We start from the raw sequence: 26,742 nt of genomic DNA on the forward strand, positions 1-26,742 counted from the left end.
AACCGCTCAGATCCCCTCCTACCTCTCTGTTCTCATCTGCTACTACTTTCCCAATAACCAATAAGCGGTCATCTTCTCGTGTTAAAGTACAAACCCGATAGGAGTCCACACTAGCCTCCTTGCTTACATGATGTATTCAGGTAAAATCCTGCCTCCTGACTTTTGCACTTGCCATTTTCTCTTCCTGGAATACTATTTCTCCAAATAAACACACCGCTGATTTTCATTTCCTTTAGGACTTTACTCAAATGTCTCACTCTTAGTGAATCCTTCTGACAACCCTCTTTAGACAGAATTCTTTTACAGCACTATCTCCTCTCTTTTTCACAAGAACATTTCCAATACCTTGAACATTTCCAAGTGGTGCTCAGTAACACCTGTTGACTAGATAACTTAAAATGATGCTAAAAGTCATCAAGGAAGACTTTAAGGAAGTGATGTCATTTCATGTATGCCGAGAAGAAGGAGTCAGGCTTCAAAATAGATGGAGAACAAAAAATAAGAACATGTTTTTAAAATAAACATAATAGAAAAAAATACTAAGAAATACAGATAGTTCGCTTTTCTGTTGACTTTCGTTTAGTAAATGTGTAGAGATATATTCAGTGTCATAATTTGAACTCTAAATAGCTATATTACAAAACAAATGAGATATAAGAACAATTAGCTAACTTAATTGATTAATTGATATCTGACCTAAAGTTTATCTTTTCATAATGCCTCATGACGAAGAGAGTAGCAAAGATAAAGGAGAGGAAGAATAAGGTGCAAAGGAAGCTCTAAATTTCTGCCAATGAAAGTTGTGCTAGAAAATTAGCAGGGCCACAGGCCTCACCTAAAAAGTGGCAGTGCTGAAGCCTTACCTAAAAGTGGCAGCGATAAAGCCTTACTGTTGTTTGTCATCAAGTTATTCTTCCGCTTGATTCGAGGAATGAATTTCTTTTCTACAGCCCTTATCTTATGCGCGAGAACCTCCGTCATCATCGCTGCTCTCTTCTTCCCAGAACGAGGAACTGGCTGAGTAAACCGTGTTCTTTTTTTGCGGCGGGGCGTAAGGACCTCAATGGCCCCGGATCTGATCTTGGCTTCCATTCCTTCCCTTGAGCCAAACTCATCGGTGTCTGAAAGTTTATAAAGGGGTAGCACATGCAGCTGCTCATCTTGTGGAATAACACCCAACAGGCGGTTATCTTCTCGTGTTAAAGTACAAACCTGATAGGAAGAAAACAGGAAATGGAAAATATAGGTCCTGCACATTCATCGCAGTTATTCCTACCTTCTTGCTGCCATAGTGAAAGGGACCTATATTCCCATTTTATTTTCAATTGGCCATTGCTGTTATATTAATTTTTGAGATATATCAAGGCACCCAACACTATTCAGTTATAGTAACTTATCAATTAAAAGCAGACAAGTGTAATTTTGAGTTGATTTCGTAAGTTAACGACATTATACATGTTTATATATTTAATGACATTTTAAGTGTCAAGCCTTCTGTATGTTACACTTCATCTTATTTAATTGCCTAAGTTAAGGAACAGTTTAGACTAAATTGTTCACTGCCTTCATATTAAATATTAACGATTAAGAAGACATTATTCAAGCTCATACATCACCCTATTTCTTAATATTTAAATAATGTCATTCCTTGGGTAGAGGGAGCTTAACTATGATGAATTTTACAATTTGTTGTTTCCTCTAGAATTTTTTCACTTCTATCTATAAGTGGAATTTATCTACAGATATTTTTTCCTGCTCTTTCTGTCAGGGTGATCTTTTTCTTCAATATATAAATAGACAGATATTAATGAAACAAAATAAGAAATGCAAGAGAATTCCTCTTCTAGAAGGACTTATATTCTAATAGTTTAAAAAAATAACCAAAATATTTTACCTTGATAAATTTTATCTCCTGGCTCCATTTTGTTTCTATTCTGGTTAGGAGCATATCAATAATTTTGCCTGTCTTTCTTTTGGACATGAAATAGGACAATTTAAGAAAATTTGTCTTGAATATGCCCAGTCTCAGCCCTTCTCCTTTCTTTAAATTATTTTTATTCATTGTAGAGAAATTAAAATATAGAACTATATATGGAAAATTCGACCTGATACTTAATATTAACATTTTCCTACATAAACTAATATTTTAATAATAATTTTGAAATATCATTAGAGACCCATTAAAAGATATTCAATGGCTTAATTATTTTTCATTGAAAAACATTTTCCCAGAGCTAAGAGTGCTTTCTAAAACAGCGGAGATATTATTAAGACTCAAAATAAATGAAACTGCCAGATTTGATTTTCGAGATTAACAGAATTTGGTGGATACAGGTGATATGATAAGGTGAACAAAAAGTTTTAAAAATCACACTATTTTCTCAATAACTATAGTTACATTTACTTGCAAGGCTTGAAATATTGAACTCTCTTGAGTACAATCTGTTAAATTTTTAAAAAATAATTATGTAAAAAATTTGAAACTTCCACCAGTAAATGTTTACTTCAATCAATTTATTTGTCCATAGGGAGGCTAAGAAGTGGGCAAAAACTAGACATGAGGAATATAATTAGAAAGACTGGGGAAACAGACAGGGTGGAAGAAGAGCTGGCAGTAGAATTTTAAGAGTGTAGGTTTCCGAAGATGAAGAAATCTAGGACTATACCGAGTTCTAGGTAAGAGCCTCATTGTATGAGTAATGACAGCAGTGGAAGAATGAGCAAAGGATAACATATGAGAGAGAAGCACAAGAGAAAAGGAACCAAAATTTGGTTTGACTCTAAATCTAATCCAGGCTGATCACAGATACTCTGTTATGAGGCAATTCAGGTAAAATGATGAACCAAGCGATGATGATAAATCACTTTCTGACTAAGATTCATCTGGACAGGTTTATAGAATTTCAACATCTAGAAATAATACTGGTCTCAAAGACTATAGTCATAATCAGTGAAGAGGACTGATATGCAAAAACATTACTTCATCTCCTTAAGCTGTCACTGATAAGCTTCACTGACCAGTGATAATCAGATTGTGCACTTCAAATCACACCGTAAGAGCCTGTAGCTGTCTTTCATGTACAATTGACTGAAGAAACTGATGTAGTGCAAAAGAGAGGCAATCATTCTCTATTAATCTCTTTTACTAGATGAAAGGAAAATAATTACTTGAAGCAAACTCATTTTCCTTACAGAAGGACTATTGCATAATTTTCCCTAGGATCTTCTATCTAAGTATCTCTTGACTGACTTTACACTATAATCATGTGATTCTTTTTATGGCTGCGAATGTAGTATGGATACCTAAATGCAAATATTTCTGATAATTTTGGAATATTAATGTAATTTTATATTTCTGCTAAGAATTAATAAGCATAAAAATGATGATAAATTTGGCACAGTTCCCTTACAAAAACCCTTGAGGTACAGATGGCAAAAAGAAAGTAAACTGCTTAACTTCCTCTAGACCAGTTTGATAGCACAGAATTGTTTTTATTTCCACCTCCCAGCAAACATACCACAATTGAATATATAATTCAAGACTTGCAACAAAATACTATTTAAAGCTAGTTCTGTACCTTTTGGAAGTACTTCAATGATCACTTAAATTAATGCTGTCGATATATACACTATGTGAAATGGGCCCTAAAATATGATTTGTTACCACATTCGTATTTAAGGACCTCAGCCTAAGCATATAGCAATGGAGCTTTTAGAATCAAAAGACACCCCGGTACATACCACAGTGCTTCCATTGTTCATGTTGTGGATGTCCCTGTGGGGATGGGCACAGAAGTCTAGGCAAGCAGTGACCCCAGAGAAAGGACGACCTTCTTTGCTGCCAAGCCGACATTCTCGGGCAACATGTTCATATTCCACCTAAAAAAGATGTATGACACAGTTTAAGAGATAGGAAAAAACACTTTCAGCAAAGACTAAAAATCACTTTCTGACTAAGACTGAAGGCTGGGTGAGGACACTAGTATCTGCTGACGGTGGATACACAAGTAAAGTAGCCTGAATCATTCCATTAGGAAGAAAGACTAATATAGTGCATTAATCATGCATGCAGAGTTTTCAATGTGTATAAAAAGTAGATATACATACATATTAATGAACCAGCACAAATTTATAAAATTTTTAAATGAAAAGCTGGAATTTATCAGAAAGCATGTTATTCATAATACAAATAAACTACAGATTTTAAAAGTATGGACTTCTGGTTATGTTTAAAAAAATGTATATTTATACTTTGTCTGATATATGATTTGCAAATATTTTCTCTCATTCTGTGCTTGTCTTTTTTAAAAAAAATTTGCCCCCTCCAAGCTTTATTAAAATATTACTGACATATAACATATGTAAGTTTAAGGTATACAATGTGGTGATTAGATACATGTATGTATTACAAAACGATTACCACAATAAGGTTAATAACTAAGAACTCAATCCTTTCACATAACTATGATCATTTTGGTGTTTATAGTGATAACATTTAAGATCTTGTAAAAACTTTTAAGTACATAATACTTGTTATTAATTCACACGTGCATTAGATGCTCAAATTTTATTTACCTTGGAGCTGGGAGTTTGTACCCCTAGACCACTTATTCCCCCGCCCTACCATTTATTTCCTCAATGATGTCCTTCGAAGCACAAAATTTAAATATTTTTTTGATTTAAAAATTTTGATGATCTATTTTTAAATTTCATTTTTAGATTATGTATTGCTATTGTATAAAAACCCAATGATTTCTGCATATTGATCTTGTATCCAGAAACCTTGCTGAACTCACGTGTTAGTTCTAATAGTGTGTGTGTATATGCCTCAATATTTTCTATGTACAGGATCATACCATTGGCAAGTAGAGAGAGTTTTATCTCTTCTTTTTTAGTCTGAATTTCTTTTGATTGCTCAATTGCCCTGACTAGAACTTCCAGTAAAATATTTAAAATGTTTAACAGAAGTGATGAAAGTAGACATTCTCATCTCGTTCTAGGTATTAGGCAAAAAGCTTTTAGTCTTTTATCATTAATTATGATGTTAGCTGTTGAGTTTTTCATAGATGTCCTTTATCAGACTGAAGCAATTCCCTTCTATTGTTAGTTTGTTGAGTGTTTTTATCATGAAAGAGAGTTGGATTACTCACTGCCTTTTCTGCATCTACAGAGGTATCAGGCGGTTTCTGTCCTTCGTTCTACTAATATGGTTTATTACATTAATTAATTTTCATGTGTTGAACCAATCATACATTCCTGATTTTATAAGTTTTATTTCTAGAAATAAACATAATTCTGTCATTCTGGAGTTTTACTCTATTACCATAATAGCAAGACTTTAAAAAAAAACTAAGTAATTTTAAATCTGTCCAATAAAAATAAACATATAATAAAGTTCAAATTGGAAAGTTTTTTTTTATTAAAACTTTGCTTATGTAGAAATTTCAACTGTTTAAAGGGTACCATACAAGGTCCTAAAACATACCTGGTTCTGGTAAGCAACTGGAGCATACTGCTTATAAACTGGAGCTAATTGTGTAGCCAAACTCTGTAAATTATCTTCAAGGTTTTTTTCCTATAGGAAAAGACAGTCCATAAAAGTTGTTTCTCAATGACATGTAAGATGAGTTTAAGATATGAAAATGAATCACAGATCATTGCTGACGTGTGCTTGATGCATAATTCATACTTACCCCGATAAATGAGCTACCATAGAAAATAACATGGTTTGTTTAAGTCTATACTATTAGTGATTGTTATGCTTTAATTTAGTCTTTTGAAATTAAAATTCTATGTTATAAGCTAATTTAAAAATTTAAATGGTGTTAGAGGTAAGTTGCAAAACTGCTCAGATGGTTGAAAATGAGAACTACATTTTATATTTTTTCAGTGGTATGGGGCACTTGAAGTAAATCAAAACAAGGTTGTTGCTGGCAAGGGGAGATATCAAAGCAAAGAATGCTGACACAGTGCAACAACTTTAACAGATGGGAGGGTAATACACATAAGGCACATACCATATATCAGGTCCTGTGATAAGAGCTTCAAGTGGGCAACTGATTGTCTAAAACCAGTTTCCTTTTCTACACCATAATGGCTACAAATTGAAGAAGATTTGGTAGGACTGTGAGGGAAGATTAACACCATTACCAAGAATCTGAATTGCTATTGATAATAAAAACATATAAGACTTTTTCAAAGGAAAAGTGTCATGATGAGAGTCTCCACTAAAAATGTCACTAATGACAGTATGAGGTATGAAGCAGAGAAGGAGAGTTTGGAAACAATAGTTGAAAGATCACTGTGATACCTTTTCAGAGGTAATTATAATCCTAAATCAAGTCAAAAATTTGGTAAAAATGATCAGTCACACTTAAGGAAGACAACTGAAGGGAAACTGAGAACAAGGATGAAGGAATGACTTAAGAAAGTTTGAAGCTTCTGCCTCATTTGAAACTTGGTGGAAACCAAGAATACAGAAAGAAGATTTTCATATGGATCAGTTCACCTCTGGTATGCACCAGATTATTATAAAAGCCAAATCCACACAGCAATGTAGACATAGGACGTTAATTCTTGAGTGGTTTTAACAAGCCTCATTCTTGGCAATTGTAAAGCATCAGTTATAACCCTTCATAAGGAGGTATCTTATGAAATACCTCCTTTATTGGGTGGAAATGTTAAAAAAAAGTAGGCAAATAGAAACAAATCAGATAAAGTCTGTTCCTTCTGATTTATGTTGATGCTTTCATTAAAAAAGAAATTCATGTATATAAGGTCTATATCTGGATTACTTTGTTCCATTCATCTGTCTACTTAACTATTACTGAATGTAGCTTAATAAATATAGTCAGGAAAGTTAGCATCCTAGATTAAAAATACTTCCTGGCTATATTACTTATTTCATTTATTTAGGGAAAACTTTAGAATTGTGATTTAAATACAGATTTTGATTGTTTTCTAACATTTGAAATATTGGGTGGAGTGCATTAATTGTGTTTTACTGCTAGTAGAATTTTATGAACCATCCAGTGTCATAGTCAGACTAATTTGACATCTTATGAAATACCTCCTTTATTGGGTGGAAATGTTAAAAAAAAGTAGGCAAATAGAAACAAATCAGATAAAGTCTGTTACTACTGGTATCATTTTATAAATGTAAGACTCATTCAAATTGTAAAAATCCTGACTTTCTAATTGTTTCATTAGAATAAATATGTATGTCAGATACAAGATTTCTTCTTTTCAGATCGTTCTTTACCTGTTGGGGCTCAAGCCAATATCTCTCTACTTTTCTCACCCTTTATCTGATCTCTAGGACCATCAAATCCACATCCATGGCTACAATTAACCACCTGGACCACAGATCACCCCTTTGAGTTTCGGATTCTTATTATTATTGACCTGACAGCCTTACTTGGAATTCCCTTAGGGGATCTCCAACCCATTGTGTCCGAAATAAATTCATAATCTGTCCTCTACAAACCGGATACTATTTCGGCATAACCTTTGTCAAGAAATAGCACAACCAACTAAAAATCTTTCAAGAGAAACCACTGATCACTGTTTCCTCTGTCACCACCATCATCCAAGCCACTATTAGCCCATCTTTGGACTTTTCTCATAGCTAGCTAATTTTGCTAAACCCACTCTCATCCAACTCTAATTCATTATTCAAAGAGCAGCCAGAGAGAGTTCTTTAAAAGACAAGTGTAATTAATTATATCACTCTCCTCCTTAAAACCCTTCAGTAATCTTCCAAAACCTTGACATAGCTTACAAGGACGCTGTATGGACCTCACTCTCCCTTGCCTGCTGAGCTTCATTCTGGCCTTCTGTCAGTTCCTGGAATGAGCAATGCTTCTTCCTGTATTATAAGCACTATATAAATGTTACTCGTTATCAATAATAACCATAAGCAAAAACTGATCTCGCATTTATTAATAACAGTATTATTATTATAGAATAAAAATATATGAGTCATGTCAATATTACTAATATATTTATATATTAACAGTTTCAACATACTATAATGTTTAGAAAGACAACTAGTTAATTTTAAGGGAGAGCTGACATCACATTACCAAGTGTTCTGATCTTTCAACATGGTATTTTTTCATTTTCAGGTATTTTATATCTTTCTTATTAAATTTTGATAGTTTTCTCCCTAAAATCTAACATACTTCTTGTTAGACTTCTATGGTACTTTATATGCAACTGATAGTTCTCTCTCTCTCCTACCCTCTCTCTCTCATTTTTTCCTTGTTTTATTGCAGTAGATGGGAACTCTAGAAAATGCTAAATAACTTTAATTACCTCTTTACAGTGATCTTTATTTAATTCTGAGCTTTTTTGAAAAATGTTATATTCATTTTATTACAGATATAGTTGGATTAATTACTGCTGTTTTGTTTTCTGTTTTCTATTTATCCTATATCCTAAGATTCTGTAAACTCCTTTTGCTGATTTATAAATGGATGGTTTTCTTATTAAAGATTATTTTCCCACAACTAGTTCAAAGCTATAAATTCTATTTCCATTCATCTAAAAATTTTTAAACATGCACTTTTCCAAATGTTTTTCTGATATCTAGAACAGTGTTTTCCAAGCTGTGGGCCATGAAATCAGTTTAGAAGGTCACAATTAGCATTCAAAATATGTAATTTTATAAAAATTATACTGCATCATAGTGATACTTAGCAACAACTGTATTATACATTAACTTAATTTTTAAAATATTTTCTTTGTTACATATAATAAGGCCAAATCTTCTTTTCTGATGATTTTGTTTTACTTACTTGTATATATCTGTACAGTGGTTTGTGATATAAAATGTTTTTTACTTTTGGTCACAGCTCAAAGTTTGAAAAACACTGATCTTAGAGTTAACCAGTATCTAATACTCCCCACTCCAAACAAAGCATAAAACATTAACACATTTAGTTCTTATAGGTGCCCCACCCTGCCTCCCACTGCCTACCCACCCCTGAGTTGTTAAGAGTATGGAATTATACTTAAAGGTTATTATTTTTAATTTAAAAATGTAAGTACTCAACTTATTTAAACTTAACAGTAAGGTTGACTAATTTCTTTGCTCACCATGGCCTCGTGTCCCGGACAGATTGCTTCCGGTTTCATATATCTTCTTTCTGGATTACGTCCTTTAGTAATTCTTTCATAGTAGCTCTGTGGGTAGTAAACTTTCTGAGTCTTTGAAATGTTGGCAAATGGCTTTATTTATTTTTCCTACTTTGGTTGGGTATAAAATTCTAAGTTCTTTTAACAATGATTCTCTCTGGGGTTAGGGGAGAAGGAGGAGGGAGCCAGAGACAATTGGAATTTGGGTTGCTAGTTGAAGACGTTACCTAATTTGGTTAGAATTTTAAACTATTTACATATATATACATATTTACTCTTTTGTCACTACTTTTTAATATTTAATTTTTTTACTATTTAAAAACACTTTAAAGGAATGTACTTATATAACCATTGTTGAATTCAAAAGTAAAAAGGACACTTACATGTAAGGGAGAGCTTGGATCAATTCTAAATCTTCTAGGGCTTGGGCTTCTACCAAATTTGCAGCCATTGAAATACATACTCCATGAACAGCCAAAAGAGAATGAAGCTCCGCAAGTCTCTGGATCAATTCCTTGACATGTACAGGTACGACTGTAAGATGGTAATTGCAAGGGAATCAAGTGATAAAACAGGACAATACTTCAGACAGAACATTTCAGGTTCATATAACTTTAAAAGTATGGATGGCTAATGAACCGATTTGCACACATCTCTTTTATTACTTATTTTATCTAAATGTAGTTATGTTAACATAAACTAACTGTATGTAAATTTTTAACTAAAAATTTAGTTATAGGTCAAGATTGTAAATCCAAATAAATAATAATAAACTATATAGATCTAAAATATCTATAATCTCTTTGGATTTGGAGATATTTCAGGAGGGGAAATAAAGGGCCTGGATTTTACATCCTAGATCTGTTCCCTAGCAGAAATGAAGACTAGAGCATCTTATGACTTCTTTGAACTTTATTTCCTCCATCTGTAGAATGACATTGATATAATCCTCTAAAGATTGATAAAGTATAATATATATACTCTGTGAAATCACTCTGTCAATTTTTAAGGAAGACTTTACGAATGTCACAAGAGAAAAATTGAGCAGAAAAGCCTGTTTCAGTAACTTGGTAACTTTATCATTTAGGGGCATTCTGAAGCCCTAAAATGGACTCTATAGTAAGGATGTCGATGATACAAAGATATGAAACCAAGCAAATAACATATACTCTGTGGTTCCTATTCGCATAATGCTTGAAACTTCTAATAGTATGTATGTAGCATTTATGTAATGATTTAAAAATACAAACAATATGGAAACTAGACTTTTAGTGGTAAGCACTAAACAGAGTATACAGATATCAAATTATAATGTAAACCTGAAGTTTATGTTATTAGATAATGTTACCTCAATAAAATAACAAAATAAAAAACATTTTTTTAAAAAAATGGAAAGAAATTAGAAATTTAGAAATATGGAAATTTAAAGATCAAAACTATTAATATTTTCAATTGTGAAAGTCAGAAAAAAGCTAGACATGTAAGATAACATCAAATATAAAAAGAATACAAAAAAGATCATTCAAGATACTATGAAGAAAATAAAAAAAGAAATAGTTCCAGTATTCTAACTTTCTTTAAATCTTACAAAATGGAAAATACATTTTAAAGGGGAAAAATATTATAATAACTTGATAAGGAAGAAAACTGGCATGCAAATGAGACCAAAGAAGTTAACTTGAAATTGCAAAGGAAATTAAAGTTGCCAAGTAAATAAAAAAAATAAGTAACTTATTTATGTCATTGAAATAATACATGAGAAGGAGAGAAAAATGTAGTTTGACAATTGAAGTTATTTAAAAATCAAACACAGGAAACGTGAAAGATTATGAGATCTCAAAGAGCTTCCTCAGGATATCTTAAATAGTCAACGTCACCGATATTGTGACAGATTGACTTAAAATAGGTCCTAATATTATGGACTGAGTGTAGTATTACTGCTAATAATTCTTAAACTGAATTGAATCAGGAAGAAACAATTGAACAAACCAAAATGGAGCAACAGTCTATAAAATCAGCCCATTCCCTTTCAAAATGTCAATGCCATGAAATTCGAAGGACTGAGATAAAAGGATCAAGAGACTAAGAGACAACCCAAATGCGAATAATCCTGGGTAGGGGAAAATTACTATAAAGAATATTATTGGGAAATAGATGATATTTGAATATGAACTATAGATTAGATAATAGCATTTTTTTTATAATAGTATTTTTATTGAAGTTAAATTTACTGATTTTGATCACTATACTGGGGTTATGTAAGAGAATGTCTTCATTCTTAGAAAATACCCTATAAAGTATTATTTAGGGAAAAAAGAAAGACATAAAGTACGCAACTAGATCACAAGTAATCCAGAAGAAAAAAAAATCGATAATAGGAATCTAGGTAAGGGGTATATAAAAGTTCATTGAAGTATTCTTATGTCTTTTCAGTGAACAGAAACAAAAAAAATGCTAGATCTACATTGGGTAAAACAGAATTAAACTTACGTTATTGGATTCTTGGGAAGATTAAATAAGACAATATATGTGTAACCTTTAAAGCAGTGTCTTCAAAGAGGTATTATTATTCTGCATCCACATAACAAAATAATTAGCAGACATTAAAAATGATGTGCACATATTTGTTGGCATTTGCAAGATAAGAAAAATATAATGAAATGATGATATAAGCAAAAGGAATATTCTAATCTTGTGTGGGGATTAGAGAAGGGATGATACATATTTTTGTTACACTTTGAATAATGACATTTCTTTTTAAAAAAGAGAGACCTGTATGAGGAAAACTACATAAAGCACTCTTGAAGGACACACGAGGAATCTTGAACAATGGGAAAAAAATATGTTATGGGATAAGAAGTTTCAATATAAAGATGTTAGTTTATTATAAATTAATTTAATGCAATCCCACGAAAAATATCATTAGATTTATGTTAAAACTGCACAATTGATTATGAAGTTTATATGGAAGCACAAAGAAAAAAAAATAACAAAGATAGCCTTGAAAAAGAACAAGAATGGCAAACATTAAAATATATTACAAAGCCTCTGTAATTAAAAAAATGTGGTACTAAGTACCTAAAAAGACAGGACGATGACACAGAATTCAAATACGAGAGGATTCCATTACATATGTAATTTTTGTATACGGCTAAGTAGCATTCAAATCAAGAAAAAAAAGTGATATTTAGAAAGTACTGTTGGGATAAATGAAAAAAAGGATAGAAATGAATCTCCTCTTCCTAATACTGACCAGCATAAATTTTAAATACATCAGCTATTTATGTTTTTAAATACTTGTGATTTCAACAAGTACAAAAAGAAAACATATGTGAATTATTCTATAACTTGTGTGAGAAAAAATGTCCTTAAATACCACTCAAAACTGAGACACAAATCAGGGAAAAGACAGATTTAAAAAAGGAAACTTTTGCAAAAAGATGACAAAGCCAAAGTAAAAAGACATATCAAACTGGCAAAAGCATTTAGAAATTATATCACAAAAGGTTTATAGCCTCGACATGTAAAAGTAAATATCTCTGAAGTGAACAATCCTTTAGAAATGTGGCCTGGAATAATTAACAGATGGTTGACCAAAACACACAGAAAAAGAATGGCAAATAGCTCTTAACCATATGAAAAAATACTCACATTCATAATATGAAAAATTCAAATTAAAAGTAAACTGATGCCATTGATCACCTATTAAATGGGCAAAAATTCAAGTTTTACAATATACTCATAGGCAAAACTGTATAAAAGAGATATTCTCTTACATTGCTAGAGGAAATGCAAAATGATACAATTCCCTGTGGAGGAGTTTTTTCTTTACTGAAAAATCCCCCTGCTTCCAACTTTTGGGGTAAAGGGGATCAAGTATCAAAGAAAGAAGCAATAAATGAATATTTTAATGGAGGATATCTTAAAATGGTCTTAACTCACTATGAAATCAAGTCTCTCTTTAAAGAAACGTTCATTTTGTTGTTGTTGTTGCAGAATATCTAAAATCCTGTTCTCCCGTATATATAGTTGGTAATTAATTAACAATTTAACATTACACAATACAGGTCTGAATGTAAAAACAGTACAAAACAGATTTGATTACTTTTCATTGAGAGTGCATCTTCGGTCTGTGGGATGACCATTGTATGACTTTAGATTTTCTGTAAGCTCCGTGTACAACTTGTCTGGAAGAGGGAGGCCGGCCCATACCATGATGAGCACCACCATCACGGCTGTTGGACAGTGGTGGCCTGTACGCTCCCGAACCAAACAAAGAACTTTCTCTTCATCACTGCTTCTTCTTAAAACCTGCAAAAGCAGAATGCATTCATTTCTGGAAAACAAAGAATCTAAAGTTGAATACAATGCATATTGCTTTTAAAGCTCTGTATTACTGCATCTATTTTTTAAATTACTACTTCTCACAGGGTTGAGAAGCTTATAGGACTTTCAGTTGTCAAACTAGCTTCCTCCACACAACTCATCACGGAGTATCCCGTCACTTGACTAACAAGTAACAGGCAGAACAGAAATCTGTGCTATGTGGTTATTATTTGTAAAAGTAAACCAAAGCAATCTGTGTTTATTTCACTGTTGATACAGTATTATAAAAGAGACAACAGAGGATCCTGTGGAAAAGTGCCTAACTATCTGCTCTGCTCTTCTACAAATGTCACAATGGGACAAATCTAACTAGATGAAAAATTTCAAGGACTGCCAATATTAAAAATAAACTTGAGCAATGAAATCTAGCATCTGAGGAAAGTTATGGATCTTTTCCTTGAGTGAACAGTTTAATAGAATAATTAATATATAAAGCAATGTTCCTGCGATTCTTGTAATTTTTTCCACACCATCATCAGGATTTATCATACCCATTTTATAATAAGATTAAAGTGGTCCAGCTGACATGGTGAATGCAAAACACAATTAATTTTGAATATTTATCCACTTAACTTGCACCACATCATACCCATGCTAAAAGATTTCAAAAGTATTTAAAATATTGCCCACTGGCTCTAGTGTTAATAAAAAGCATAAAAATATTGACACAACATGAAATCATCCAACTGTTTAAAACTCCCTCTATGTTACAAATTTACAGAGCAGAGACTGACCACATTAATCAGTACATAATCAATAACTGATAAAACTGCCCACCCCGTGACCAAAATGGAGCAACCAATAGCATAATATTCTATTTTTTGTTGCTAAATTACATAAACTTGAGATGAAACTTCTTAAGATGTTAGTTACCCAATATCACTTTCTTCTGTCACTCCAGATGGTTAACAATCATTGCTACCAAGGCATCCCTTGAGTAGAGTTGGTTTTAGGACCTTCCCCCTAAACACAATTATTTATATTAAAATTTTTTCTATATTTATATGTCCTTTTACAGCCAAATAAGAATACATTTGCTTTTGAATTAGCTTAAATACAAAATGATATATACTGTATCAAAAAAAATTATACCAGATAATTTTCAAGTTGTCAAACCAACAACAGAGTTATATTGATCCATTCTTCATATGGAAAATGCTAAAATGCTATTTATTCATAGTATTTGTGCTTTTTCCAGATTTTTTCAAATTTCCTTCAATGAACAACAGAACATTAAGCATCATGAGTCCCTAAATTCAGATCTAGGTTCAACAAATTGCTTAAACATTGCTATGATATGGATATTCATGCCTACTTAAAATTCATACATTAAATCCTAAATTCCGATGTGATGGTATTAGGCGGTGGGATCTTAGGGAGGTGATTAGGTCATAGGCGGGAAGCCCTCATGAGTGGGATTAGTATACTTAAAAAAGAAACCCCACAAAGCTCCCTAGCTGCTTCAACCATGTGAAGACACAAAGAGAAGAGAGCCCTTACCCAATCAACCAGGCTGGCACCTTGACCTCAGACTTCCAAACACAAACTGTGAGAAATAAATTTCTGTTTTTTAAAAACAGAACATAAATTTAAGAACATAAATTTTAAGAACAAAAACATAAATTTCTGTTTTTTAAAAACAGAAATAAATTTCTGTTTTTTAAAAACACCCAGTCTGGTGTTTTTCACAGCAGTCTTAACCAATTAAGACAAGTTATTAAACCTATGTTAAGACCTCTGAAAACTGTAACTACATTATTGAGAGCTTGTTTGGAGGTTCTAGCAGGGGAGCATCGCTACACTTATACTCTTGACGGAAGAACGGTCCTCTCCTCTATCGGATAAGGTCGTCCTCTTCCACCGAGTGCGTTGCTTCGGAAGGGATGCACATGGAGCGATGAGGAAGGGGACACCAGCCTAGCCAGCCAGATTGGCTGAATCAACTCTGGTGATCAATGGGGTGACAGATGTCGCAGCCAGATCGCCCTCACATCCTATAACTACATTATTGAAAGAAATTAAAGAAGACCTAAATAAATGGAGAGATACCATGTTCATGGAATAGTCATTATGGTAATGATGTCAATTTCCCTCAAACTAATTTCTAGATTTGATGCAATCCTAATCAAGTCCTATCCAAAGTTTGTTTTGGGTAAAAACAAACTTGTTTATGTGAAAATGTGAAGAACCAAAAAGAGCCAAGAAAAGGAACAAAGACAGAGAAAGTGATTAACCAGATATTAAGATCTATTGTAAAGCTATAGAAATTAAGATAGTTTAGTACTGGAGCAATGACAGATAAAGAGATTAATGGACTAGGATGGAGAGCTCAGGAGATCCATATGAATATGGTCACCTGACTTATGATAAAGTTGACACTGCAGTACAATGCAAAAAGTAGCTCTTTCAATAAATGGTACTGTGTAAATATTCATACGGAAAAAAATGAATCCTAACCCCTACTTCACACAAATAACTTAAGTTACATTGTAGATCTAAAAATGAAAAATAAGGGTCAGGCCTGGTTAGTACTTGGATGGGAGACACCTAGGGAGACCAGGTGTTATAGGCATAAATAAATCAACAAACCAAACAAATAAATAAAAATAAAAATGAAAAATAAGGGTCAGGCCTGGTTAGTACTTGGATGGGAGACACCTAGGGAGACCAGGTGTTATAGGCATAAATAAATCAACAAACCAAACAAATAAATAAAAATAAAAATGAAAAATAAGGGTCAGGCCTGGTTAGTACTTGGATGGGAGACACCTAGGGAGACCAGGTGTTATAGGCATAAATAAATCAACAAACCAAACAAATAAATAAAAATAAAAATGAAAAATAAGGGTCAGGCCTGGTTAGTACTTGGATGGGAGACACCTAGGGAGACCAGGTGTTATAGGCATAAATAAATCAACAAACCAAACAAATAAATAAAAATAAAAATGAAAAATAAGGGTCAGGCCTGGTTAGTACTTGGATGGGAGACACCTAGGGAGACCAGGTGTTATAGGCATAAATAAATCAACAAACCAAACAAATAAATAAAAATAAAAATGAAAAATAAGGGTCAGGCCTGGTTAGTACTTGGATGGGAGACACCTAGGGAGACCAGGTGTTATAGGCATAAATAAATCAACAAACCAAACAAATAAATAAAAATAAAAATGAAAAATAAGGGTCAGGCCTGGTTAGTACTTGGATGGGAGACACCTAGGGAGACCAGGTGTTATAGGCATAAATAAATCAACAAACCAAACAAATAAATAAAAATAAAAATGAAAAATAAGGGTCAGGCCTGGTTAGTACTTGGATGGGAGACACCTAGGGAGACCAGGTGTTATAGGCATAAATAAATCAACAAACCAAACAAATAAATAAAAATAAAAATGAAAAATAAGGGTCAGGCCTGGTTAGTACTTGGATGGGAGACACCTAGGGAGACCAGGTGTTATAGGCATAAATAAATCAACAAACCAAACAAATAAATAAAAATAAAAATGAAAAATAAGGGTCAGGCCTGGTTAGTACTTGGATGGGAGACACCTAGGGAGACCAGGTGTTATAGGCATAAATAAATCAACAAACCAAACAAATAAATAAAAATAAAAATGAAAAATAAGGGTCAGGCCTGGTTAGTACTTGGATGGGAGACACCTAGGGAGACCAGGTGTTATAGGCATAAATAAATCAACAAACCAAACAAATAAATAAAAATAAAAATGAAAAATAAGGGTCAGGCCTGGTTAGTACTTGGATGGGAGACACCTAGGGAGACCAGGTGTTATAGGCATAAATAAATCAACAAACCAAACAAATAAATAAAAATAAAAATGAAAAATAAGGGTCAGGCCTGGTTAGTACTTGGATGGGAGACACCTAGGGAGACCAGGTGTTATAGGCATAAATAAATCAACAAACCAAACAAATAAATAAAAATAAAAATGAAAAATAAGGGTCAGGCCTGGTTAGTACTTGGATGGGAGACACCTAGGGAGACCAGGTGTTATAGGCATAAATAAATCAACAAACCAAACAAATAAATAAAAATAAAAATGAAAAATAAGGGTCAGGCCTGGTTAGTACTTGGATGGGAGACACCTAGGGAGACCAGGTGTTATAGGCATAAATAAATCAACAAACCAAACAAATAAATAAAAATAAAAATGAAAAATAAGGGTCAGGCCTGGTTAGTACTTGGATGGGAGACACCTAGGGAGACCAGGTGTTATAGGCATAAATAAATAAACAAAACAAATAAATAAAAATAAAAATGAAAAATAAGGGTCAGGCCTGGTTAGTACTTGGATGGGAGACACCTAGGGAGACCAGGTGTTATAGGCATAAATAAATAAACAAAACAAATAAATAAAAATAAAAATGAAAAATAAGGGTCAGGCCTGGTTAGTACTTGGATGGGAGACACCTAGGGAGACCAGGTGTTATAGGCATAAATAAATAAACAAACAAAACAAATAAATAAAAATAAAAATGAAAAATAAAACTAAGATTTTAAAGAAAACATCTCCGTGATATTGGAGCAGGTAAAACATTTAAAATAGATTTCAGCAAAAGATTAAGGCAAGTAGTACAATGGGAGAAATATTTGTAATACATGTAATTGACAAAATATTCTTACCCAAAATACATAAAGAATTTCTCCAAATGTGTAATAAGAACACAATAGAATAGGCTCAACACAAGAGAATATACAAACAGATGAGGAGCATATGAAAATACGCTCAATATTATTAGTCATCTAGCAAAGTAAAAACAATTTAAAAGCACTGCATATGTTGCTGGGGTTATGAAATGAAGCAACTGCTATGGAAAACAGTGTGGGAGTTGCTCAAAAAATTAAAATTAGAACTATTATGTGATCCAGCAATTCCACTTCTGAGTATATTTCCAAAAGAATTGAAAACAAGGTCTTAAACAGATATTTGCATATCCATATTGATATTATCACTATTCACAATAGCTAAAAGGTGGAAGCAACCCAAATGTCTATTGATAGATGAATAGATAAACAAAATTGGTATATACACACAATGAAATATTATTCAGACTTAAAAAGGAAGGAAATCCTGTCACATGTTACAACATGAATGAAGCTTGAGGATATAATGCTTAGTGAAATAAGCCAGTCACACACACACACACACACACACACACACACACACACACACACAGTATGATTCTACTTATGTGAATTATCTAAAGTAGTCAAATTCATAGAAACAGAAAGTGGAATGGTGGTTACCAGGGGCTAGGGTGATGGGAAAACGAGAAGTTATTTAATGGGTATAGACTCTCAGATTTGCAAGAAAAAAGTTCTGGAGATCTGTTTCACAACAATGCGAACGTATATAAAACTACTAAACTATACACTTTCTGATTAAATCTGTTTAATAATCTATTGTATTGCTATTGCTCTTAATATTTCTGCATTTCTGTCCTATGTTTAAATCCTGCATTCTGCTATTTTCACTCTATCCTTAAAATTATTTGAACATAAGAGTTCTGGGTAGATATTAGTGTGATGTTTAATCTTTTTTCCTACCTACTAATTTCTAGAGAAATAAACAACAAAAGCAAATATGGAGGGAAAATAGTGCTGCAACCAATTCGGAAAGAAAAATGAACACTTTGTTCTTTTGAAAAGTAGCTTATAATTAAAGTACAATGTTTCAGAGGAGCCTAGGTTGAGCCCCAATTTGAATAGTAGCAGTAAATCGGAAGCCGTCTTTATTTGTTTGTTTGTTTTTGAAAAGTCTTTTATTCTATGTCAAAGAGAACTTGCCAAATTCATGAGTAATAACTGTTCTATGGTAATGGAATAAAATAATCGGATGATGAGTTCTAATGAACCCTAAAATTACACACACACACACACATCAAAAATACACCAAAAGTAGAGCCCAAGAACCCATCAGCATTAGCAAATGACACCTCCATTTGTCAAAATTGATCCAACTGAGAAAGAAAAACATAAATGACTATCCTGTTTACTGAATGACAAGTCTTTAAGTTATTTAGGTATTTCATGACAATTTATTTCATTGCAATTTAAAATGTGATAAGTGACAAATAAATGTAAATAAGTGATCCCGATTGGATTCTGAATCAGGACAAAAATTTGTTTTCTTTTTCCATAAAGGATATTATTGTATATAAAACCTAAAGGTTAGATAATAATATTGTATCGGCATTGATAATTGTCCTGAGGTTATGTAAAACAATGTCCTTGTTTTTATGAAAAAAACCACACCCACGTATTTAGGCGTACAGAGAAGGTATCATGATTACAAATTACTATTAGAGTATTCAGGAAAAATAGAGAAGGAGGAAGGGCAAAGGAGAAAGAAGGAAGGAGAGAGAAATTTCAAGCAAAGCAAATGTGGTAAAAAGTCACATTTGGAAAATGTCAGTGTAGAGTGTAAGGAATTCTTGTAGTATTCTTGCAACTTTTGAGTTGTCTGAAATTATTTCAATAATAAGTTAAAAAATATTTCCATGGTGCTAGCCAAAGTTTTGGGACATTGCATATTTTATTCTCAATACCAGCTTGGGACTCAAGTGTTCATGGCCCTTGGTAATGGAAGACAAGCAAGCTCCAGAGGGTCACTGGATCACTGGGGTCATAGCTCAAGGCACAAGCTACAGGCAGATCTCCAGAAAGAAAGTACCAACTCCAGCAATTTAAAAAACAGTCTTCTGTCAGAAATAATGTAAGAAGAGTAAAGGGTAAGTCTTTGCATAACCTGAGGATGAACAATGGGGAAATTTTTTATAAAGGAAAAAATTCTTTCAGTTAAATTCAATTAGTGGGACAATGAATATTCACTGCATGTTAAAGGTTAGACAACATCCTAAATAAATTAATGTAAATTAATAAGTATGTGAACTTAGATAAATTAATTAGTAGCCAAGTCCAAAATACTATCAAGGGTAGGAAGATGTCACTTTGTCTAATTATGATATGTTGCAAATTGTTTGTAATCACCTGGTAAGCTGATTAAGTAATACTGTAAGTGAAATGATACAAATTCAAAAGTGAATGTACAAAAAAATAATAAATGTACAGCATCATTTGTGCTAATGGGGAAAATATTAGCAATGCATTTTTCTATTATAATATTGTTGGGGGGAATATACACTAGTCCCCCCCATCCACAGTTTCAGTTACCTATGGTTAACAACAGTCTAACAATATTAAATGGAAAATCTCAGAAACAAACAATTCATAAGTTTTAAATTGCACACCATTCTGAGAAGCATGATGAAATCTCACACTCTCTTGCTTCATCTCATCCAGACTGTGAATAATCCCTTTGCCCCCCTTGTACATGCTGTATACGCTCCTGGCCCATTAGTCACTTAGTAGCTATCTCAGTTATCAGATCAATTTTGTTGGTATTGCAATGCTTGTGTTCAGGTAACTCTTATTTTACTTAATAATGACTCCAAAGAGCAAAAGTAGTGACTCTGGCAATTTGGATTTGCGAAAGAGAAGCCATAAAGTGCTTCCCTTAAGTGAAATGGTACAAATGTAGGAAAAACCATAGAATATATAGCATTTGGTACTGTCCGTAGGTTCACATGTCCAACAGGGAGGTCTTGGATGATATCCACCTTAGATAAGGGGGACTACTATATAAGACATTTGTAAGGAGTTTGTATGAATAAGGGTGCAAAGTAGGGCCAGACTCTGTATAGAGAGTGGGAAGGCTTCGTGGAAGAGACCCTTCTTAAAGGATTAAAAAGAGTTCGCCACCAGAGAAAAGATAGTATAAAGGCAATTCTAAGATTTTTCAAAACAAGCCCCACAAGGGAAGAATGTTATTTAAGGGATAATTCTGCCAATTATATCAACACCAGATGGCTTTTGTGATTATAAAACTCCCTTTATTAAATTATTATATATAGTTGGTTCTATTTCTGGGATCTCTGACATAAAGGTAATGATCGTTCTGTTTTTAAGATATAGCTCAAGGGTCAACACCACTTCAAAGCTCTTCCTGGAACCTCAGCTCTAAATGTTGTTCTTGGTTTCCTCCCTGCTCCTGCTATATGCCATTCTCAAGCTGGCACATTGCTGGGTATAGTAACTATGGTGCACTGCTGGCTGCTGAAGGTGTGACCATGAATAAGCTCACCTAAGAAGGCATATTTGTAGGCAGGCTGACTCAAGCTTTAAGGAGAGAGAGAGGAAAGCTGTGTTACTGAAGCCAAGCAAAAAATGAGCTTCCCAGAAGGGAGAGTGTATGCCAATAGTTTGAACTAATGAAGAGAGGTTATGAGCATCTAGAATTTTCTTTAGCAGTTAAGGTGTTGGTGACCGTTGGGATAGAAGGGGTGGAGATAAATGATAGATCGGTCTGATGATCACTAGGAAAAGATTTCCTAAATTTCTATGACAGCGTCCCCCCCCTTAATCTGGGTTACAAATTATTTTGCTTCAACAGCCTATTTATGAACATCTCTGAAGAGTATATTCTAAACTATTTCTGATATCCTGGTCTGGAAGAGACAACCTACTTAATTTCCCACTGGGAACTCTTAAGGCAGGTTTAGACCAGGATCAAAAGTGATAACCTGGGATATTCTAATGAAACTCTGGCAGTCTAGTGGGATTTAGGGCCATTCATTACTAAGCATATAAAAACTAGTGGAAAAAGAAGAGAAGACTGTTCTGAGAAACAAGGTTACTGTTGCAATTTTTAAAAGGCAACAGTAGGTTAACAGTATTTTTATATTCTTCCCGCACAGAAGGAAGAAATTCAAAGACCAAGAGAGGTTTCTATGATAGCAGGCAAATATGGCTTCTAGTCATAGTATATTTACATAGGCAACAGAAAAACAAAGTATTTAAACAGCTTTCTAATTCTCCCACTTCCAAAACTATTCAATGAACAGTATTCCAGCATTTAATTATTTTTCCACTATAATCACTAATTTCTCTTACGGGTATATAGACTTTATAATTGTTCTTCTGTAAACACAGCATTTTGTTTGATGGATTAGAATTATTACTTTGGTGTTTGTTGGTACCTGTAGATATTTGAACCACAGAACGGCTATCAAGCTATTGCCTTTGATTACTAGGATTAAATGTGAATTTAGATTTAACAGACAATGTCATAAAAAAACAAGAAGTGTTATCAAAACTGGAAGAAATTTTTAAAACAGATAATAGTTTTTCTAGAAAATTCAAGAGAATCAAAGAAAAATCTACTAGATTTTTAAAGAGTAAAATAAGTAGCTCCTTATAAGTATTGAAGACTCAACAGCTTTAACATATACCAGCAATAACCAAATAGAAGTTTAGTTTAAAGCCTGAGTTAAACATAACAGTAAGGATTATCTTCAGGAAAATGCATGTCAAATACTCTCAATAAAGCTATTTTTAAAAAAGAAAGATTAAAAGTCATAATAAAACCATAAAAAATATAAATAGAAGGTTATTTTAAAAAATAAAAAGCACAATTGGGGGAACATAATAGTGTTCCTAGATGAAAGGCTACACATTAAAAGACACTGATACTAGCCACCAATCTATCCCTCATTCTATATATTTGCCTTGTCTCTGAGGTTCAGATGGAAGAGTAGGAAATGAACATCAAGTCGAGAAAAATAATTTTTAAACAACTGAGAGAGAATTGTCCTTTTAAATTTAAAACTTTTCTTTAAAGCTATAGCAAAAAATGTAGTACTAGCCTAGCAATGGTCTAGTCTAATGGGTCAATGAACAGTGTCAACAAAAAGGGACATGTAAAAAAAAATGAAATGGAATTTTAAAACAACAAAAACAAAAAAATTCAAATTAATAACTAGATTTATACATAAAACTATAAAAACATGAGGAGACACTATTTTTACAATATTAGGGTGGGAAAGCCTTCTTTAGCAAGATGGAAAATTTCTGAAAACATGTAGGAAGTGACATAGACTTGACCTAAAAAGAATTTCAAGCTTCTGTACAGAGATAACAAACAGCCAAGCACTAAGGCTAAAAGTATTAGACAACAGATTATAAAGAAACCCAATCCTACTAATTAAAATGGTTTACAATTATAAAATAGATTTCACCATTAGATTAATATATTTTTTATTAAAAAAATGTTTTTAACAATAACGACAAAAAGATTTGTTAACCTAAGTATTATAAGCAAAGAAACTACCTTTGCAAAGTCTTTTTTTACATTAAGCAAGTTCTTAGATGCCTTCTTTATAATTTCTAATACTGGCTCCAAACCACCTATGGAGAATTGAGCTATATATTCCTTTTCGGTATGCAACGAGGAGCTAAAAGCTCTTGAGTAGATTCTACTTTCAAACAATCCCATGTTTATTTAATCAAACTTTCCTGAAATTTAGGAAGTTGTAGAATAATCAGTTTTTACCACAAGCGATATTGATCTTGTCACTCTTCTGCTTAACATGCTTTAGCAGTTTGTCCATCATTTTTTCCTAGAAGTTCTAATATCCTCTTAGTTTCAGTACACCCCAAATTACCAAACATCGTTGTGTCAGTGGGTAAATTTAAGACAGATTTTTTAAATTTGAAAGTAATAGATTTAAAAAATTTTAAATTTAGTTTAATATAGATAGAGCTTTAATTTTCAACTTGGATACTTATTTTAATTTTGAACTTATTTTTAACTGAAGTCAAACCAAATAAAAATTTAAATGTATTAATTGTAGAAATATTATGGCAAATAAAAGGCAAATGAAACAGCCCTTATAAAACAATCTTAGTTGTAAACATGCCATGGCGGCTAGGGTCCTGCACCAGCTCTACAAAAGATCTGGGCCCCACAGAAAGACTAGGCTAAAATCACAGCGAGGAGCAACACTGATATCAAGTGCGGGGTAGATTACCAAAGAGATCACTGTTCATTTTATCGATAATCATGTGAAAGACAAAGTGGAAAATTTTCAACACAAAATGATGGTGGTCAACACCGCCCCCCCCAAAATCACCCATTGATCAAGATTATTTAAAGCTGCCTGTATATTATAATAAATGAACTTCAGCTTTGCGAGGAGTGGGGGCGGAGAATGACTGGGTGCATGAAACAGGGTTCTGGACTAGTGATAATAATTAATTTCTTGATCTGAGTTGTGGTGTGTTTATTTTGTATAATTTCACTGGGCTGTATACATTTATGACTTGTATACTTTATGTATATTATAGTTGACTAAAGTTTCCTTAAAAAATGAACTCTATAAGCGAGTAAGCCAACAGAAAGTAGTTCTAATGGCATGTTAGCAGACAATAGGCTTAAGTGAAGAAAGATGTGTTTTACAACAAAAACAGACAGTGAAAAATATAAATCAGTTTAACATCAACTGACAGCATCAACTTCTTGGCTTTTGCCTAATTTTCATCAATGAAGCACAAAATGGTTTCCACACAACAGCAAGATAATGCAGACACCAAACAAATAATCCAGGACACTAGCTAGTCCCTTTCTTATATTGATGTGGTAACATACAAAGAGGTGCCTGATCTGGGCACAGAAATAAGGAGCACCACGGCATAGCTCAAAGACAACCAAGGCTTATATTAGACCAAACCTCGAAACAAAGGAACCAAAAGAGGAAAGTCTTTGAAGATTATATTAAGTCTAGGCAAGATGGTTTGAAAACTTTTGGATACTTTGGCTTAGTTTACACCTCACCCCAAAACTCCGGTCACCACCAGAATAGGCAATAAAATCTTTACTTTTACATGTTCATTGCCACACGTGTTATACTGATTACTAAATAATCCTATAGAGGAGTCCCATCAACTGGTGCTTGATGTGAATCACTCCGGCATAGGAGCTATCTGGGCAGCTTGTTTGAATTCTTCTCCTTACTCCTGCTATCACCACAAAGGCTCAGTTGGGGAGAGGAGAGTAATACAGAGAGAAAGTTAATAGAGTCTAGTGTATCCAAGAAACTGCAAAAAGCAAAAAAAAGATAACTAGTCCCTGACAAGAAACAAAGTGACAACAGAGAAAAGGGTACAAAATATCTGCCAAAGGCCAACAATTATGGGGGAGTGTTAATGACCACCTAGCAAAGAAACATTTCAAGAAAAGAATAAAACAGTGTTAAGAGTAAAGGCAAAATAATGCGAGAATGGCTCAGAAAGTTGTGCTGCCCAGTTACAATTTGCTCTTAGGCATTTTGTGTGTGACCATTAAAAAGAGAAGCAATTAAACTCCTTTAAGAAAAGGAAGTAAGTTTAGCACAATAAAAATAGAAAAAAAAAAAAAAAGCACTATTAAAAAACAAGTATGCACACAGAGATGAATAAATGTGCATAAAATCACACAATGTTTAAGTTAGTTTGATATTAATATACACAAATGTACACTGTGCAAGATGAAAAGTAAATCTGGAGCAATGCAATCCACTAGTTGAATGTTTATTAGATTCCTTAATTTAAAATAATTGATCTTCATTTCCTCTCACCCTTTCTTTTACTTCAACAAGTATGCACACAGAGATGAATAAATGTGCATAAAATCACACAATGTTTAAGTTAGTTTGATATTAATATACACAAATGTACACTGTGCAAGATGAAAAGTAAATCTGGAGCAATGCAATCCACTAGTTGAATGTTTATTAGATTCCTTAATTTAAAATAATTGATCTTCATTTCCTCTCACCCTTTCTTTTACTTCATTCCTGCCTGCATAAAGCAACCACATGTAAGACTTAATTGCCCTAGCGTTATTAAAAATAATCTGCTTGTAAAGTCCTAAAAACTATGTAGACTATTGAGAGACCTTATTCTTTCTATTTTTTATTTAACATCTATCAAAAGTTCAAGTTTGGGGTGGACAACTTTAGCAGACTAATAGTTCTAATACGAAAAAGTATCCATGCCTCAGAAGAGCTAATAATGAATACCACAGCAACACCATTTCAAGATACCAATTCTAATTCAAAATATTCAATATTCTAAAAGTCTTATTTATTTAATCTTCATAGTCATTCATTCAACGAAAATTTATTAAGTGTTGACTATGTGCTGGGCATTGCTCCAGGCACTAACAATGAACAATATGATTATTTTAAATAAGATAACTTGGAAAATTTGCAAAAAGTAAAGTTTGATTACCATTATTTTTTTCTAAAACACATAATCATTTATGAGACCTATTTCTTTTTCACAGATAAACAGAATCAATTCTTGGTTTTGTTATCAAGATTATA

General features: G+C 32.9%; 1 protein-coding gene across 2 annotated transcripts in view; it reads right to left on the reverse strand.

Annotated features, from left to right (window-relative positions):
* TET1 (tet methylcytosine dioxygenase 1) overlaps positions 1-26,742 on the reverse strand; it is a 108,123-nt gene that overhangs the window by 7,443 nt on the left and 73,938 nt on the right. The window contains exons 7-12 of one of the 2 annotated variants that reach the window (XM_015592297.2): positions 13,244-13,449; positions 9,522-9,672; positions 9,100-9,186; positions 5,486-5,575; positions 3,742-3,879; positions 864-1,212 (exon numbers count right to left, since the gene is read on the reverse strand). In XM_015592297.2, coding sequence (XP_015447783.1) covers positions 864-1,212; positions 3,742-3,879; positions 5,486-5,575; positions 9,100-9,186; positions 9,522-9,672; positions 13,244-13,449 — 1,021 coding nt within the window. The remainder of the gene's footprint in view (positions 1-863; positions 1,213-3,741; positions 3,880-5,485; positions 5,576-9,099; positions 9,187-9,521; positions 9,673-13,243; positions 13,450-26,742) is intronic. The other variant, XM_025049409.1, reaches the window with a different exon arrangement.

This window comes from Pteropus alecto, unplaced genomic scaffold (assembly GCF_000325575.1).
Source record: "Pteropus alecto unplaced genomic scaffold, ASM32557v1 scaffold155, whole genome shotgun sequence".
NCBI lineage: Eukaryota > Metazoa > Chordata > Mammalia > Chiroptera > Pteropodidae > Pteropus > Pteropus alecto.